The sequence below is a fragment of the Leptonychotes weddellii genome, chromosome 9 (genome assembly GCF_054177405.1).
Source record: "Leptonychotes weddellii isolate Sample4059 chromosome 9, ASM5417740v2, whole genome shotgun sequence".
NCBI classification, from domain to species: domain Eukaryota; kingdom Metazoa; phylum Chordata; class Mammalia; order Carnivora; family Phocidae; genus Leptonychotes; species Leptonychotes weddellii.
This window is the reverse complement of record NC_138377.1, coordinates 110,966,488-110,984,676: the sequence shown is the minus strand read 5'-3', so window position 1 is coordinate 110,984,676 and position 18,189 is coordinate 110,966,488. Positions and strand designations below refer to the sequence as shown.

At 49.8% G+C, this 18,189-nt stretch overlaps 1 protein-coding gene across 2 annotated transcripts in view; it reads right to left on the bottom strand.

The window, feature by feature from the left end:
* The window catches only part of ADAMTS17 (ADAM metallopeptidase with thrombospondin type 1 motif 17), a 280,407-nt gene that overhangs the window by 205,351 nt on the left and 56,867 nt on the right, over positions 1 to 18,189 (bottom strand). For both annotated transcript variants that reach the window (XM_081831556.1, XM_081831555.1), the window contains exon 5: positions 7,422 to 7,527. In XM_081831556.1, coding sequence (XP_081687682.1) covers positions 7,422 to 7,527 — 106 coding nt within the window. The remainder of the gene's footprint in view (positions 1 to 7,421; positions 7,528 to 18,189) is intronic.

Below are 18,189 nucleotides of genomic sequence, written 5' to 3'. Positions count from 1 at the left end.
TTCAAAAAATCACACGTCTGGAAGGGGCCAGAAGGAAATTCTGCTTTTATGAAAGCCACGCTCAGGGCCACGCGGCGTGGGCTCACAGAAGCCGTGCAGGGTGCAGGCCGGCCTTGCAAATCCTCCAGGACCCCTGCCTCTGACATCACAGGTCATTCTACTCAGGGAAGTCGTGAGGAGCAGGGTGGCTTGTAAATGAATGTGCAAGACCCTGCAGTTTCCAGCAGCAAATTTAAAAAATAATAATAAAATGAAAGGAAACGAGGCCTGAATGTTTTGTACAACTCTGGAATTTGGATAAGACAGCCACGCCCTGCGGATGCTCACACACCGACTTTGATCCAGGGGCCAAACGCCGAGGAAATCGTCCTCAGGAATCGCTCCAAGCTCCTCTGCATGAAACCTGAGAGCCCCGAACACTGCGAGCACCACCAATTACCCTTCGGTCTGGAGGGGGGAGGTCGTGGGAGCTGAGTGGGAACAGATGAGAAGACCCAGAGAACCAGGGAGGAACCCGTCTGAAAACCCAGTGTGGGACTTGCCTGTTCTAGAACCAGATCAGAGGTACCTGGGCTTCCTGCAGACCTCCTGGGGGGAACGTACCCCACCCCCCACTTTCTGTTCTGTGAGAAAGGCTAACCACCCCCCCCGCCCCACCATGTGAACACGGCTACCCTATTCACAACTAGAACAAAAGCATACTTACCCCTCCCGCTGGGATTTCTAAACAGTTATGACATTTCCAGAAATCCTCTCTCTGCTGTACCTTCTTTATATAAGGCTGGCCCATCTGAGGTCTATGCTGTGCCTCCCAGACTGAGCCCCCCCAGCAAAGGGTCCGGGCGACAGCAGTGGCTGCCGGGGGCCGTCCGCTGACGGGCGACCTGCCTGATCACATCTGGCCTGCATTCACTCTGCCTCTCCCCAACGCTGCACCGGGCAGCTCATTCTTAATACAGATCACAGACAAACATTTCCCCTCTTCACACATCTGGATAATGGCTTTCCTTACTTCCTGTTCTAGGATCGAGACAATTCTTTTCAGATTGAATTGTGTTGACTTCAGTTATAAGAACATTTCCTCCAGAACAGTTCTCTCCTCCCTTTTCCCTCCACTCCCCAGCCCTCCCTAGACACTTGTCCACTCTCTGCCCACAAGCCACAGTTCTCAGGGACAGGATCCCGATGACATTCCGTGCTGCGCACCAGGCGAGCACGTCCCCAGGCATGTGCCAACGAGACATCCTTCCAACATCCACTGCCCTGAGCTCATCTGCACACTGTCACGTTCTGGCTGGAAACATCCAGAGTGCCTGGATCTAGCTTTTAAGGAATGTCTTTATGGAAGGATACCAAGCTTCCTGTGGGAGCTGCCTGGGGCCGAGGATCCCACTGGTTACTTCAGGGCACGCGGTAGCATCCCACCTGCCCTGGTCCTCACAGGGCTGAGCAGGGGAACAAAGTCCCTGCTCTGTTCGTGCTTCAACGTTCCTTCCGGTTCTGCCAGCCAGGACAATGCTTCCCAAATACGGGGCATGGCTCCAGGGGGCCATGGGTGTAGTGTGTGTGCAGGTCTGAGAACCCTGCTGTGCCCACACATTGTTGCGACCGAGCCCATCTGTAACTATTTGCAGGTCTGTGGGCGCACACGTGAGTGCTGTATCACCAAACAAGCTCCTTATCAGGACATTGGGATCTCTAAACCTCAGCCTTGCGCTTCTGAGTCCTCAGGTACTCAGCACCTCGGCCCTCGATGTGGCGCAAGCCTCCCCGCGTGCCCCTCCACCTCTGCGCCTCACATTCCTCCCACGGCCAGGCACCTGACGCTTTGTTCTGAGCCCTCATGGAGGTCCCCCAGCAGGTGTCAGATGAGAGGCGACGGGACTAACACTGCCTCCATGGCCACGGGCAGGAGGGCTGGGCTTTTTCCCACCTGCCACGCCGTGAGTGCCCGTGGTTGGTGGGATGTCAGGGAAGCTGCAAAGAGCGTGGAATTCAGGGTGACCGAGGAGTGAGCAAGAGCCGGGGAGCAGGACTGTATACAGCACTGCTGTGGCTCACCTGACAGTAGCCCAGAGAGACGGGAGAAGGGGGTAGAGACAGAAGCAAGAAGCTAGATGACACCAGAAAGCGATGACGAAGCCTCTGAGTCCTGGGAGCCATGGTTCTCCACCCCGGATGCACTGGGAATCTCCTGGAGGGCCTTCCTTAGCACTCTCTCCCCCGCCAGAGGGCATGTCCTAATTGCTCTAGGGTGAAGCTCGGGCCACTGGCACTTATAAATGTTTCAGGGGCTCCCCTTGTGCAGCAAAGCCTCCGTGTCCCCTGCACCACACTCCCAAGCTTCCCCGAAGAGAGCAGTTTTCAGAGGCCACAACCCGAGGAGAGGTAAATTCCAAAACGGGAAGACCCGAGAAAGGGAATACGGAAGTCAGGAAAAAAGATCTCAGGAGAGCAGGTGGGGAAAGCACCCACCCCAAGAACAGGCAGAAAGAGCCCAAACAGGGGGCATGGTTTTGCAGTCTGTCTGGAGGGCTTTTTGTAGATTTACTTGGGTTAGACAGGTCGCGTAGTTTGGAATGACTCAGGGCGGGAATTGATCTGGCTCAGGCTTATCTAGCAGAGCCTCCTAAATCCAACAGAAGCAGAGATTTATTTTCTGCAAGAGAAAGCTCTTTGTTTCTACCTATAAAGATAGGTCTTTTATTTTCTCCCTGTATGTGGGTGGCCGAGTGTGCACTATGCGGTTTCCCTCCCCTCTCTCAGCACCCCATCTAGAAGAGCCTGTGTTTAGACGTTCCCTGAGAGCTCTCGGTCTTACCTGATTGAGAAGCAAACTGCATGCATGGTGTTCTGGGTCTCCCCAGGCCCCAGATGTCCAGTTGAGACTCAGCTCTGTGCTCTCCTGGCCTCCCACTGTCAACTGCCTCCTCTGGGCCTAATCACGCCCCCCTCCACCCCCCACCCCCCACCCCCACCCCCGCAAACAAAAGAATTCCCACCAGCAGTCCTAGAACCACTTCCTTTCTCCCTTTTACCCTAAAACTTCCAAATCCCAGCAAACAATATATTCTAAAATTCCAGTAGAATTATTATACCGGTTATTTTAATATTATACTAAAGTCACCACCAACTCCCTCCTTGATCCGTGAGGTTATCATTTGATTTTGGTTTTGGCTTTTCTCATGGGCCGTCGGCGTGGACCTGGGCTTCTAACCCTCGTCGGGGGAGAGTCCTTCCCATGACCAATCAGGGTTGAGCCTCAAAAGCATGCGCCTGCCCAAGAGAAACAAATGCTTGCTTCTCACTATCCCTCTTTCTCTTTAAAACCAAATATTGATAAACATCTTGGACACTGAGGTCTACCACAAGGCACCCTGTCCTGGTTTCCTGAGGGAAAACACCTGGGCAGCGCTGGCCCAGCTGGGCTGTATCTCTCCAAGGAATGGCCCCCCAACTTCATCAGTTCGGTTATAACCACTAACAGCCGTCAGCTACAGCTCCCTGGAAGAAGAGTGGTTCATCACCGCCATGTTCTTGCACTCAGGAGCTCTTCCTCTCTCCTGGTCACTGCAGGATGAAGCAGTCCCTCATTTTCAGTTGGGTTTCTCAAGTGGCAAGATGGGGAGACAGCTGCCTTCCCAAAGGCACACTACCAAAAGGTAACATGCAGATGCCTACCAGGCAGTCTTTCACCAGCAAGTAGGCAACTAAGGTCATGAAGGCTCATCAGAAAACCTCAAAGTTGGGAAGCCTGAGTGGCTCAGTCAGTGAAGCGTCTGACTCTTGGTTTCGGCTTGAGTCATGATCTGGGGGTGGTGAGATCAAGCCCCGTGTCAGGCTCTGCGCTCAGCGAGGAGCCTGCTGAAGACTTTTTCCCCCCTCTCCCTCTGCCCCTCCTCCCTGCTCTTTCTCAAATAAATCTTAAGAAAGAAAAAAGAAAAAAAACCTCAAAGTCACTGGCATCATGGCTTCTGTGTGGAGCCAACAGTTCCTCCCAGCTTCTCCTCCTTGACCCCCACCAGGAACTGCAAATCCTTCAGACCCGTACAAAGCCAGGGCTGCAGTCTTTTCCACACCTCTTCTTTCCCAGGTAATCAGAAAGCTGTTGGTTGCAGCTGGGGTACTTGAGTTTCCTAGGGAAGTCCCTCTTGCTGACACACTGGCTTTCTTCTGCAGCTAGGACACCACTGATTGTCCTTTCTGCCTTGGTTGGCAGCAATCCGAAGGTACCTTGGTTTTTTGGATATATAACAAGTTTTCTCCTTATTGCCCCTCTTTTAGAATGTGGGTCCTTTCTTTAATAGTCCTGATGTATGGGTATATTATCATAGAAGTGATCTCAAATCATTTCAAGCAGAGACTAGAAATTTTTAAAAAGTAATACTAGTTTCCTAATCTATAAAAAAAAAAAGCTAAATAATACTTGCCCCATAGAACTGATCAATAGCACAATGATTGCACAGCATCTAACACAGCAGGTGTTCAGTAAATGAGATCTGATTTGACTTAAACATCCTTAGTACGTTACTAATTCCTGTCCTAAGCAGAATTATTGATATTACCATGGCAAGAATTTTTCATTTAATTCATAATTTAGAACCCACATGATTGCAGATTGGATTGGAGACAGTTTACAGTATCAAAGAAATTATTTTTGAATTACAATATGTAAAATACGATCATTCATACAAAGAGAGACACAGAAAGAGGGAGGAGAAACAGAATTCCAGGATCCAGATGAGTTAATTACTGAAAATGAGCCTGACATTCGCTTTGTGTTTTCTGACAGCCAAAGCTGGGAGAAAATCAGGTTAACATATACGACTCTCATTTTCTGATAAATGCAACGTGTACCTCACGTGGAAAGTGAATTTTTCTCCTAACATTCAGAGTTGGGGTAACTGCTCGCACTGATCCTTATATGAGATATACTGGGTAAGCAACAGAAGGGCCACACGTACATTTGCCCAGGGGCAAAGGCATACACCCAACCTTCAGAAGAGAAGTTTCACTTCATCAGTATTAAATGGTTAGGGACCAGAGGGTGACCCCTTCTGGGGACGTTCTAAGGGTGCATAGAAGGGTATTCTTTTTCATTTTCTAAAGCATTCACTGAGAAATTTTCTTGAAGAGCACAGACCAGTGCCTCAGGTCCACTGAGAATACCATCCCATTCTCTTAGTGCACACGTACTTAAGGAACGAGATGTTAAATGACTCCTCTCTATTCCAAAATATGCACCGGGCTTCAGATCTGTGAAGCAGCCTGGCCAGTGGCTTCACTCAGAGTACAGGCTGATCCCTCTTGTTAAGCCTCCACACAGCCTCGACTGCGGCTCTCTAAGCCCGGCTGACCAGAAGGGTCTGCAGATGGAGAGACTGTGGCTTCGTCCCTGGGGGGCCTGCTTCCCATTGCTCGCAAATAATCAGAGACAACAGACTTCCCTGGGAAAACTATAATCACCCAACTAGGGGCAAGGCCAAATGCTTGCAGAATTTATTGGCTTTGATGAACAATTAGGCGTTTGTTTTTGTAGGTAATTAGAGTGCAACAGCAAGCTATAAAGGGCCCTCCAAGAAATTGAAGCAGACTGTAGCTAAAGGCTACTGGAGTCGGACTGAATCTCACCATTCATCTCGGCAGACCTCCTGCGCTCAGACACCAGTGGTCCCCGCACAATCACACAGGTCAGCGGGGAGAAAATGGCCCTCTGTGTTCCTCACGTCCAAGGAGAAAGGCCTCCATGCGGCACGTGTGTGCTCACACGCGGGTGCAAAAAGCACTCCAGCGTGGGCCCTGGTACTGAAGGCTGCTTGGAATCTTGTAATTCATATAAACAGATGCATTCAAAAGTCCACGACAACCCACGTGTCGGAAAATGTTTTGACAACTGCATTCTCAAGACCATTAGAGGTCCTTGATTCTGAGGAACTAGGACGGGCTGGGTGGGACATTTGGCCCAAAGATGAGAAGAGAGGATGTTTGCCAAAGCCATACTGATTTACACTTTTCTCTCAGCAACCACTCTCGGCTACAGCTTTTGGCATTGTTGTTGTTGTTGTTTTTAACAAATTAGAAATATGAATAGATATTTGCCTGTAATTAATTTTTTTAAATTATTTCCTAGTAGTATAGGCAAAAAAAAAAAGTGTGGGCAAAGGGCTGTCGCCAATATTTAAAAAATACTGTCGAGATAAAAGAACTATGTACTTAGAGGCAAGTGCTCATTTAGCTGCTTTTAGCTGATGACATGTTATTTCTGCCTTAATCCCAGGAAATACACACGGGATTATTATCACTCGCTGTACTCACGTCATGATACTCAATAGGCACAGAAAAGCTAACTACCAAACCCATCTACGGGAGTGCAAAAAATGAGAATGGGATGAGATAAACAAAACAAGGCAAAATATATATATATAAATCCACAGATATGGCTAGCCCTAGAGGAAACTGCTTTTGTCCTCCTTATAGACTGACTTTACTTTTGCAGAAGGCTGAGCTCACATTTTGGGTCCCAGGCATCTTACTCCATAGGTCATTAGGAAATGCTTTAAATTTTTTCACCAAGAACTAGATTTCCATTTAATTTTATTCTATCCAACCCAATATAAATTTTCCTATTGTTCTACATGCTCTGACCTCCTCGATTTACGTATTTATTTTTTAAGTTCTCGTGTAGTCATACCACAATTTTTCCTTCAGAGAAATCCAAAACAGACACCTACTGCCGGAGAAATAGTAAACCCTCAGGCCACAGTTTTAGAGTCGGTTGGCTTTCTGCCACCTGAGACTTCCTACAGGTGATCTCAATCTTAGGCCAGCCACTCAACCCCTCTGACCTACTGTTTCCTCCTCTGAAAAACCAGGAGGCTGCCTCAGATCTTTTCCACATCTTTGGGCTCTGAGGTTCTATGGCTCTCCCCGACTCTGGGGATGTACAAAGGCAGCAGCTGATAATTCTTTAAAACTAAGACACTGACATTCTGCCTTCAGACAGTTGGGCCTTGTTTGAAACCGGCTCTCAAGGAAATAGAAAGTCAACAGTATGAAGATAAATCCCATTATTTGAACGATAGAGTGAATCAAAGATCATGCTGGTCCAGGAAAGGAAATGCAACCAAAGAAGACACTCTGAGACAAACCTCTTCCCTCTATAGTGTGTGCACTAAGAATAGACACGAACACGAAAATAACACTTCAAGTCTCAGAGACCATCTGGTCACTAATCTCTCTGGGTTCCCTGAAGGGCTGGGACCCAGGCTTGCTGGCCTAGGTCTGTGTTACAGAAGAAGCAAAGGCCAAGAGCACCACTGTTTTAAAACTTTGGGAATTCAAGAGGAAAAAAAAATATATATATATATATATATTCAGAAAGGAATTGGAAGAGGCAGAACAATACAGAGTCTGATACTTACTTGTGGCCCAGCTCATGAGCGATGGTAAAGGCCAAATTGAGACCATTGTCTTCGGCAAGCACGCATTTCCTCTTAGCACTGCACACACCTCCTAAGTAAGCAATTCCTGCAGCAGAGACACAAAACACATCCTCTTCAGAACGTGGGAGGCCCTGACCTCGCCAGGCAAGTCCATATGGTCAACATCACGCATGATGGAGAGAGGAGGGGCAGACTGGAACGATGATGTGGCCACAGGGCTGGAGCCGTCATTCCAGAGCTCCTGCGGGGGATGGGCTGGTGTTTACTGCTTTTGGATTCACCGATAAATCATTAGTGATAATAATAACCACCAGGCAGATCTCCCAAGCATTTAATAGTGTCAGGCAATGTGCTGCGTTTACACGTGTTATCTAATTTAATCCTAATTACCCAGGGTGGCGGTAACAGAGGGAGACCAAGGCTCAGAGGGGAAAGGTAAGTTGGATTGGCGCGTGGCAGTGGGATGCTCTCCAACTTCAACATGCAGGGTTGGGACGAGGTGAGGCCAGCAAGGCAAGGCACCCAGCGTGAAAAGCTGAAGGAGGGTCCGCCTCTCCAGATCTGACCCTGCACTTGCACGCCCAGAGAGGGAGGGGGTGCCTCCTTAAGTTCTGCACCCCAGGCACCTTCTTTCCCTCCTGACAGTGCTAGCCCTGCTAGGGCCAGTGCCCTCAGGGTGGGAGCATGGAGCAGGGCAGCAGCTAGGCTCCCAGAAAGCAGGCCAGGGAAGGCTGTGCACGGTATTCAGAAAAATGTTTCAGGAACCGTTGGGAGAGAATGAGACCGGGACCCGGAGGGAGGGAGAGAGAGAGAGGGAACGCTGGAAGAGGGAGGGCCTGGGAGTCATCAGTGAGGATGAGCCCCACGGACCAACTCGCTCATCTCCACACACACCTGACTGGGGTCCCTTGGCCGCGGAGACAAGAACCGAACCCAGGCACCCGGGTGGGAGGCATATGCAGGGAAAGGGTGTGAGCAAGCAACAGGAGGCTGCCAGCCTCTGGAGAATGGAGGGGAGTCTTCTAGGGGAGAAAGGTTATCCCGGCAGAAAGGCGTGTGTGAACAACAGGAGGGCCTTAGCCAGGCCACACCTGAGGAACGCACTGGCCATGTATCAGCTGCCACTCCCCACGGCAGCTCTCCACGTCTCCTGTTAGCTCCTGCTATCTCTGCACCCGGGACAGGCATCCCTCATTACCCAGGTGCCCCCGGGGCTTAGCGCAACAATGGCGGGGTGAGGGGGGGAGGGAACGGACCCCCTCCCCCTCCCAGGGCTCGGGATGGAACCTGTGCGAGGGCCAGAAGCATCTGCACGCCCGCTGACCGCAGCCTCTGACCCCTTCATACAGCATGAGACGCATGAGGGGGTGGTGGCCCAGGGCGACTGGGGGCTGTGAGTTCACAAGGGCTGTGGGGCGGGCTATGGCTCCAGTGGCCCCGTGGCCAGGCAGGTGCTGCCCGGGGGTACCTGGTGACCAGGCGGGCGGAGGCTCTCCCAGCCAGACTCTCCCCACCAGCGCTGTGCCCTGGGGGGGACTGTGGCCACCGGCGCGAGAGGCGCCCGTTTTCCACGCCGTGCCCCCCTAAACTGCACGCTGCCCCCGTTCGGAGGGCCCCTTGTGCTAACGCGCACCAGAGGTCTCAGGAGCGGACACGGGCCTTGCAGGCACAGGAACTGGAGAGGGAAGGAGCAGGCAGAAGGCGGAGGAGAATGGACAGGGGGAATTAATTAAAAATGATCCTCTTTCCCTGCGCCCCAAAAGCGACACCTAACCTCTTTGTGGACATCAAATTCAAACGGAGGGTGACCTCAGCCGCACACAGGGCACTCCCTCCTTCCTCCTGATGGTCCCGCAGGAGCCCCAAGAGGCAGAGGTCCCTTGCTCCCCCCCTCTGCTCTGCAGGGAGATGTTGCTCGGGGGCTCAGCTCACATCCGGCACAGCGAGCCGGGACCACAGCGCAGGTCTATTTTTATTTGGAAACATGCAACGTGCTTGGCCAAGGTTGAAGAATTAAGAAAAAAACAAAAAGAGAGAGAGAGAGAAAAGGAAAAAAAAAAAACCGAAATGTTAGTTGGCCTCAAGATGTGTTTTTTTTTTTTTTTTGCACGTGGACATCATAATCCAGCAATGCAGACTATTGGAAGGAGAAAAATGACAACCAGAAAGGACACGATTCGGCTTCTCGGTGCCTTCAAGGTCATTATTCTGGTTTTGTTTAAAAATGCTTTGTGGGTTGCTGCGCCAAGTCCAGCAGTGAGTAGGTGGAATGCTTCTACATAGCACGGATGGTATGTGCATACAACACACGCACACCCTCAAATGCACACCCAGCAGTGCTCTCCTGGCCCCGGGCCTCGGCCTCCTGGGTCAATGAATCAATCGGAGCAATCAGATGTGCACGCCCCCGGGAGAAGCCATCTGGTGAATGGGGAAGGGAGGCATCTGAAGCCAGCTGTGCTGAGCTTGTGGTCCCAAGAGCGGCTGCTGAACCAGCAGACTTTGATGCCACACGAACACGTTCCCTGGCCTCCGCCGCACTCAGCACCCCGAGCCGGCAGGCCTGAGTTTCCACTGTAATTAGGTAACACGCAACGTTAGGGAAACAGCTAAGCAAAGAGCCTTCCAATAATTGCATTTTAATTTTTCCAAGGCACAGATGATTTTTTTTTTTTTTTTTAACGAGAACACAAAGGATCGGTTTATTTATGAGAAATGTTCTCACATGAAGGTGGATTAAGGTCTAGTGCTTTGAAAGATGTATTCCAATCATGCACAGCCTGGTCAGAAAAGCGAGCAAGGCAAAGCACATGAGAGAAGATGGCCCCTGAGACACAGGGCAGGAGCCTTGAGCCTTCAGGACCCACGGTGTGGAAATGCTTAGAACTCACAAATCAAAGTCTGGAGAAAATCCCAGGTTGTGGTCAAAGTAAGAGCTGCAGGCAATAAATGGCAATTGAGCCATGTGCTTCAACGAGAAACAAAGCCCCACCACTATTCCCTGTTCCCTGGCAAGAACGGAGGAGCAGTGTGGAGGGGAGGAGAGGCTGAAGCTGTGGCACCAGAGGGACCTTCCGACGGCACTGGAATTCCCTACACAGACAGCAAGACCCTAGAGTGGTGTTTTCCATGCCTTTACGCTTCCATGACTTACAATTCTTTGCCTAAAAGAAAAAAAACAACATAGGACTTATTTTTGAAATGTTAAAACCATCGATTCCACATGTTCGCAGAGCTCCTTGGAACAAAAAGGGAAGCAGGAAGGCAACTGGCATTTATTAGGGTCCTCTCAAGGGGCAAGCACGACTTGGAATGCATGATCATCCTTTATTCAGTGGGTATGGTTATTGGCCCCATTTTACAGACAGGGAAATGGAGGCCCAGTAACCAGTTATATGGCTGACCAAGCCCAGACCCAGATACAAGTACAGGACTCTCTTTCTCCAACACCAGTGTTCCTCCAGGCAAACCCTGAGCCTCCCTCACCAAAGCTTTGGTGACCGACAACAATGAGTGATCTTTGGGGGTTTCGAAGATTTTCATAAATCTTAATGTGTGCTTATGCAGAGATGTGGGTCAGGTAAAATAAAGGTTTCAGGTGTTTAAGTCCAAATGTTTTTTAAACTAAAGATAAAAAGGACTCAAGGGGTTTGTGCGATGCTAACTCCAGGATCATGCAGTTGGTTGAGCATCTGACTCTTAGTTTCGGCTCAGGTCATGATCTTGGGGTTGTGAGATCAAGTCCTGTGTCAGACTCCAAGCTCAGCATGGAGTCTGCTTGAGACTCTCTCCCCCTCTCCCTCTGCCCCTCCTGCCCATGCCCTCTCTCTCTAATAAATAAATAAATCTTTAAAAAAAAAATCCAAAATGCTGACGGTAGAAATGAAGAGCTGTGAAGATTTTTTCTGATGCCTGGAGAAGTCTATCGGATTCATTCAGAAAAGCCAGAGTCTCCTAACCCATCTTCCCAGCCACGTCAACTCAGTGTGGACATTCTCCCTTCTCCTTTCTTTTCTTTTCCTTGGTAGGACTGCAATTTTGGAGAGGAAATTGGGTGAGGAGGTTTAATTATTTTCTTTTTCAGTAGAAAACTGCATGGTGTAAGCACATAATTCTTAAACTCAGAGTTGACCATATCCTTTCTAGATTAAGGAGTAAACAACACACAACTGTATAAACTCTGATTTATCCAGCAAATTGTCATGTGTAAACAGTTTGCAGCTGTTGGACTTGTTGGCCATTACTCATACCTTCTTGGACTCTGCCTCTGAAAGAAATGGTCGAGTTTCTCCTACCAACTGCTCATAGTACTAACTCCATCACGGTTATCACCGGGATACCACGCTGCCAGTTACAAGGAACTTATATCTCTTCACTTGGCAATCACAGTGGTTGAGACAGAGCTGCACATTCAGCCTTGTGGACACGTCTTCATGCTCTCATAAACTTCCCTAAGTGGTTGGAGGTAGAATTTGTGAACAGCAATTAGGAGCAAATGTCTTAGGGTCTAGGATGTGACAAATGATAAAGAACTACAGTCGATTCTCATTATCTCTGGGAGTTAGATTCCAAAAAGTTGCTGTGAACACGAAATTCTCAAATACAGCACCATTGCTCCTAGGGGACATACAGGGTTAGGTTCCTGTGAGCCTCTGGTCACAATATCTTTGTCAACTGGCCCATATATAACCTTGTTTTACGTGTGTTCCTGTTCAAAGACACCTTATTTAATATATATTGTATTGTTGATCCATTAACTTTGAATTCGTGGCCAAAACTCCTATAACTCATGCCTAAATGAAGCTCATCTTGTATTTTTCTCTGTAAGACACACTGCAGCCTTTCTGTGCTTTAGAACACAAGATAGCACGTGAGCACTATTCTCGGAAGCCATTGTAAAAAGCAAAATCACCAACAAAAAGCACAAAAATGTAAAAAATATGGCACCAGGTGACCATAAAAAGGACATTTTTTACAGTATGAGAGTTGAAATGAGAAGGCAAAGGGTCACCTTGTTCAACCTCATCTGTGAACACGCCTCTTTGGTAACTCAAATATTTTGCTTCTCTGCACACATCTGCAAATGACCACATAAGCACTATAAATTGGGGGTTTCGAAGTTTTGGATTTTGAAGTTACAAATAAATTTTAGCAAGTAGGCAAATTCACAAATGCAGAATCCTTGAATGACAATGGATCATATTCTAAAAAATATGTCCTATTATCAGACACAATGGAGTCCTTATCAGTTGCAATAAGGACATTCTACATTTAACTGTCTACATTTAACTGTTACATACGTTTCCTAACTCTTTATTACCTAAATTATTTGAGGACACCTGGGTGACTCAGTCGGTTGAGCAGCCGGCTCTTGGTTTCAGCTTGGGTCATGATCTCAGGGTTGTGGGATCGAGCCCTGCATCGGGCTCCGTGCTCAATGGGAAGTCTGCTTGAGTTTCTATCTCTCCCTCTCCCCCTCCCCACAACTCTTTCTCTAAAATAATAAATAAATCTTTAAAAAAATAAATTATTTGATTAACTCAGATCTATCCTCCTCTGCAATTCTGCTTCTGCGTTCTCTCCAAGGTGAGCGGTCCACAGAGCCATCACCTTCACCTCACGTGTGCTGAAGGACAGGCACAGCTTCGCACAAATTGGGATAGAACATTAATGGTGAGGCTCTGGAAGGCTGGCAGGAGAGGTGGCCTGAGTGGCATGGTTCCCTGGCTTGGGACTGAGGAGGACTGCCTTCCAGATCTGGCCCTGTGGCTCTCTGTCCCAGCTGAGTGGCCCTGTCTCCAAGGAGCACAGCTGGATAAGCCCTCCCAGACCTACCCTTGTCTTGGCAATTCGACCACCAGTTTCCCTGCTTCTCCTTTTCTGGATCCCTTGGGGTCAGTTACGATGGAAGGAAGAGGAGTTAGCTGAGGTCTTTATTCCTGCACCATGAACAGAGGGTGGGGGCCATGGCTCAAAGAGGGGCACTGGCTCTCTCCTTAAACAGGAGTATTGTAGAAGCTGCCACTGCAATTCAAAACTGCCAGTATCTAACACCTACTGACCGAGCAGAACACGGATGACCTGAAACACTAAGCAACTTCCTCGAGGCTAAAGGAAGTGGTAAGTGGACAAAGTAAAGGTAACGACTGATCACTGAAGAGTTCAACATTCCCAATTTTGTGACTTAACACAAAGTTAGAGTAGCCAAAGCAATGGAGGACTTGCGTAAAGACAGACATTTAGACAGAACTGGGAGTCCAGAAATAAACCTGCATATTTATAGTCAATTGATTTTCAGCCAGGGTGCCAAGACCATCCAGTGTGGGGAGAAGAAGAGTCTTTTCAACAAACGGTGCTGGGACAACTGGAGAGCCACATGAAAAAGACTGATGTCAGGGGCGCCTGGGTGGCTCAGTTGGTTGAGCGACTGCCTTCGGCTCAGGTCATGATCCTGGAGTCCCGGGATCGAGTCCCGCATCGGGCTCCCTGCTCGGCAGGGAGTCTGCTTCTCCCTCTGACCTTCCTCCTTCTCATGCTCTCTGTCTCTCATTCTCTCTCTCTCAAATAAATAAATAAAATCTTAAAAAAAAAAAACAGACTGATGTCAGACCCCCTTCTTTATACGGTACACAAAAATTAACTCCAAATGGATTATAAAGCTAGATACAAGATCTAAAACTACAAAACTCTTAGAAGAAAACATAGGAGTAAGTCTTTCTGACCTTGGGGGAGGCGAAGCCTTCTCAGATAGAACATCAAAGGCACAAGGGAGGGGGAAAATGCCCATACCAGCGTGTTCGTGGATGCAGACACCTTCCCTGGAACACGAGAAAATCTGTGTGGGGGCTGGGAGTGAGGCAGGGAGGTGGGGCGTCACCAAGACAGGCAATGAATGTGCTGACACATCCCAAGGAAGCTTCCCAGCCTTCCCCCTGCACCATAGCTTTCTGCTAATCTGCCCAGCAGGCAAACTTGCTGAGCCAGTCCAAATGTCACACGACCTGCTGCTTTGAGATAGGGGGTTCTTGATTATGGTCAGGGTCAAGGAAAACCATGCACGCTGAGAAACCACCTACCCTCCCTCTAGGTTTCCCCAATGCCTCCAGGACCCAGAGTTCGGGGAAGAGATGCCACTGCCCTCGGTGAGGGAATCACACAGCCAAGTCCCCAGAAAGGACTGGAGGGTCCCAGGGCTGGAGCCATGGCTCCTGCAACATTCTGATGAGTTAAGTGTAAGTGTAGGAGTCAACTCGCCCTGGAATTTACAAGTTCAAAGCAAAAAAGTTCATCCCAACACTTTACTGCATTCTTTGAAAACCCAAACATGCTGGGACAGGGGAGGGAAGAGAAGTAACTTGATATTCAACAGACCACGACAGACATGAGCCAAGCGCACAGAGATGTCCTGCAGATTTCCCACCCTCTAGGCAAGATGGCACTCATGTCCCGGTGTGGGGGGAAGGGGGGAGCATCACGTGGGAGGGGAACTCCAGGGAGTAGACTTAACGTTCCTCAAATAAGCAAGATGCTTCTCCTCGGAGGAGCCCAGAGGGGCTCGGGGCTTCTGGAACAGGCCTGGACACCCACGAGAAAGAGCCCCCAGCAGGTTCACCTCAGGATATCGGTGGGCCGGGGGGGGGGGGGGGGGTCTGTCCAGACATTTTTGAAGATCTCTTACTTTGACAAATACTTCATCAAGGGTTTCCTGACTGCCTGTACGTGACGGCACCATGCCAGGTGTGGGATCCCAAGTCGAACAAAAGCCACACAGGCCTAGAGGGAGACACAGCTCTGAGAACAACATCCCAGCAAAAAGACAGGGAGGCAGGTGGTGCAGGGAGCAGAGATGTTGCAAATCGGGCCCAGGGCCTGCAGGCTGGACACCAGGGTCTCTAAGACACAGCTGCCCCAGGGACCTGAGTCCACACCTGGCTTCTCAGCAGCACAGACAGTGGAGACTGAAGCTGGAACTTTTGTACCAAATCCCCTGCTGCCTCCTACTGTGGGTCACCTGTCATTTCAGAACACCCCCTCACATGGCCATGCCCTCACTCTCACTTCTGTTTGCTTGGCAAACTCTTCTGGGCACCCGGGAGTGCGGTTAGCTCCTCATGCAGGAGGCTTTGCCCGTAGCACTTAGTAGAGCAGCACGAGATAGAAGCCTTTGAGTTCCCCCTTCAAAAGACCTCTGAGCACTTGCCTGTGTTCCCTGAGCGTGAGAGGGGCACAGACCCGCCTTCTAGCATTTGCCACTCCAGAAGCATGACCATTGCTCAACGTCTGCAGTTCTGTAGCCCTGCACCCTCTCCTGTGTGTGCGCGTGCATGCGTGTGGGTTTCTGCGTGTGTGTGCACACGTTGAGGGTGAGCGTGTGGACGTGGTCCCAGGCACATGACACGGGACAGCCTTCCTGTAAGCTGGTGCTAGGAGGCTGATGCCCACACTCCCATAGCAACGGACGCAAATGAATTTTGAAAGCTTTAACGAATTCGTGTTTTTTCATCAACTGCATTGCTTAGCATTCATTTTGGCCAATCATTTAAAAAGGGACTTTGACAGTCACTTCCACAGCTTTAAGACTCCTCGGTTTTCCTTTCTCACCATTAATGTGTCCCCTTGACTGGTAGGTGAGAATGCTGTCCCTCTCCCTCTGGAAAGTTGGGGTTTAGGTGGGGGTGAGGCTGAGAGGACAGGTGAAGTGTTTTGTCTAAAAATATCTCCTCCATGTGGGAAAAGAGACAGCTAAGGCTTCCTCAGGACCAGATGTCTCCAAAGGGGTCTGAGAGTGAATCCAGGGGCTCCTTGGAAAGAAGAGCACATTCCCAGCCCTTCTCGTGGCCAAAGAATGTGCCTGAGTCACAGTCTCTCTCAACCATTCTGTTTGAACTTGTTCGAGAGCCCGCAGGCAGGGCCACGTGGGAAGACTGCTAAATCGTGCCGACAGCCAGGGCCAGGGAGAACACAAAATGATGGGTGGCTGGTAAGAGGGACCACACACATTTTCATTGTGCCCAGTGTGAAGGACTGCATTGTGTCCCCCCCAAATTCACATGCTGATGCCCTACCCGCCCCGGTGTGACTGTATTCAGAGAGGGGTTCCTGCAAGATGTAATTCAGTTCAAGTGAGGCCACAGGATGGGGATCGAACCCAATATTACTGGTGTCCTTGTAAGAAGAGGAAGAGACACCAAAAGACCTCTCTCCCCAGGCATGCACAGAGTGCTCATGTGAGGACCCAGCAAGAAGATGGCCACGTACAAGTCCGGAAGCATGGCTTCACCCGAAATCCACCCCCACAGCATCTTGACCTTGGACTTCCAGCTTGAAAAATTGAGAAAATAAATGTCTGCTGGTTAAGCCACCCAGTATGGGGTATTTTGTTACGGCAGCCTGAATGGCCTACTTACTATACCCAGAGCATCACCTAGATACAGATGGAACTGCCCCGTGTCCTCCTTGCTCACACGAGTAACGGACAAAGACAGTGGCCACGGGAGCTCACCGTCCTCGTGTGCTAGACAACACCAGAGCTGCCCCACACGCTGTGGGGCCAGGCTCACTGTTTAGAACATAGTTTCACAACGGGGAACAGATCTGGAAAGTTGTACGGGCCATCTGGCTGAAATAGCGAAAACGCTTGGTAAAGAAGTCCCAAGGTGGAATGCTGGGGGTCAGAGAAGTGTCTCTGGTTCTGTATTTCAAATCATGGAACACCTCTACCAGGGGCACTTGGAGACACAGAGGTGACATCGCAGTCATTTGGCAGTGGGGTGCCCCCGTGAGTCAGAGCTGGGATCCCCGTTTGGGGAAACTCGGAGGGAAGTGGGAAGACAATGCTGTGCCCAGTGCAGATGCATGTTTTTCAAAGCATTGGTATCTCGAAAGTTCCCCACTCCTACGAAATGCTCTCAAAAAGCTCACAGGGGCAGCCTTGAAGGGAAGAGCCAGTTTCGGACAAGGCTTGTAAAGGTTACACAGTGCTAGGTCTGAAGAGCGGGAGGCTCAAAACTTCTCTTCAAATCCCCAGGGAAGTGCAAAGAAGGCCCGGGGAAAGGGGACAGGGAGAAGACTCAGGGAGCAGGGAGCTAGGGAACCGACCTTCTGGGTCTGCTTGGGAGCCAGGCACCCAGCAGGCCCCCAGATTTCCGCCAAGCAAGGCAAAGGGAGCCCTGCGGCTCTTTCTGCTCAGTGAATCGCAATAAAAGCAGAACCAGCAGCAACGGGCATGCCAGGTGCCCAGGGCCAAGTTCAGCAAGCCGGGAAACACAAACGCCACTGTTCTTTTCACCTTACTCATTCAAAACTTACAAGCACACCAGCCAGGAGACACACGGGAGCTGTGGATGCAGACGTCCAGACAGTGGTTACGTGTGGGAGGAGAGGGGCCGTGACTGAGATGGGGCTCAGGGAGGGGCAACGGCTTGGCCGACGAACTCCAGTGCCTGCCGTGGGTGGCGGTGGCAAAGGGGTTCCTGTTAGAATAACTCACTGAGTGGTTGAAAAAGTCGGGTCTGGTGATCCTGCAGGGAACAGAAACCAAAGGGGCATGCGTGAGTCTTTCAGAGGCTGGTACGGTCTTATTTCTGGATATGGGTTGTGGTCAGGCAGGGTGCTCCGTCTGTCAAGATTTGCTGAGCAGTGCACTTAGATACACTCTATGTATAAATGAGACTCCACTTAAATTTTTAAAAATATAAAGAGATGTAAAATAGGAAGGTATGGGCCTGATTGAACAATGTGGGAATGA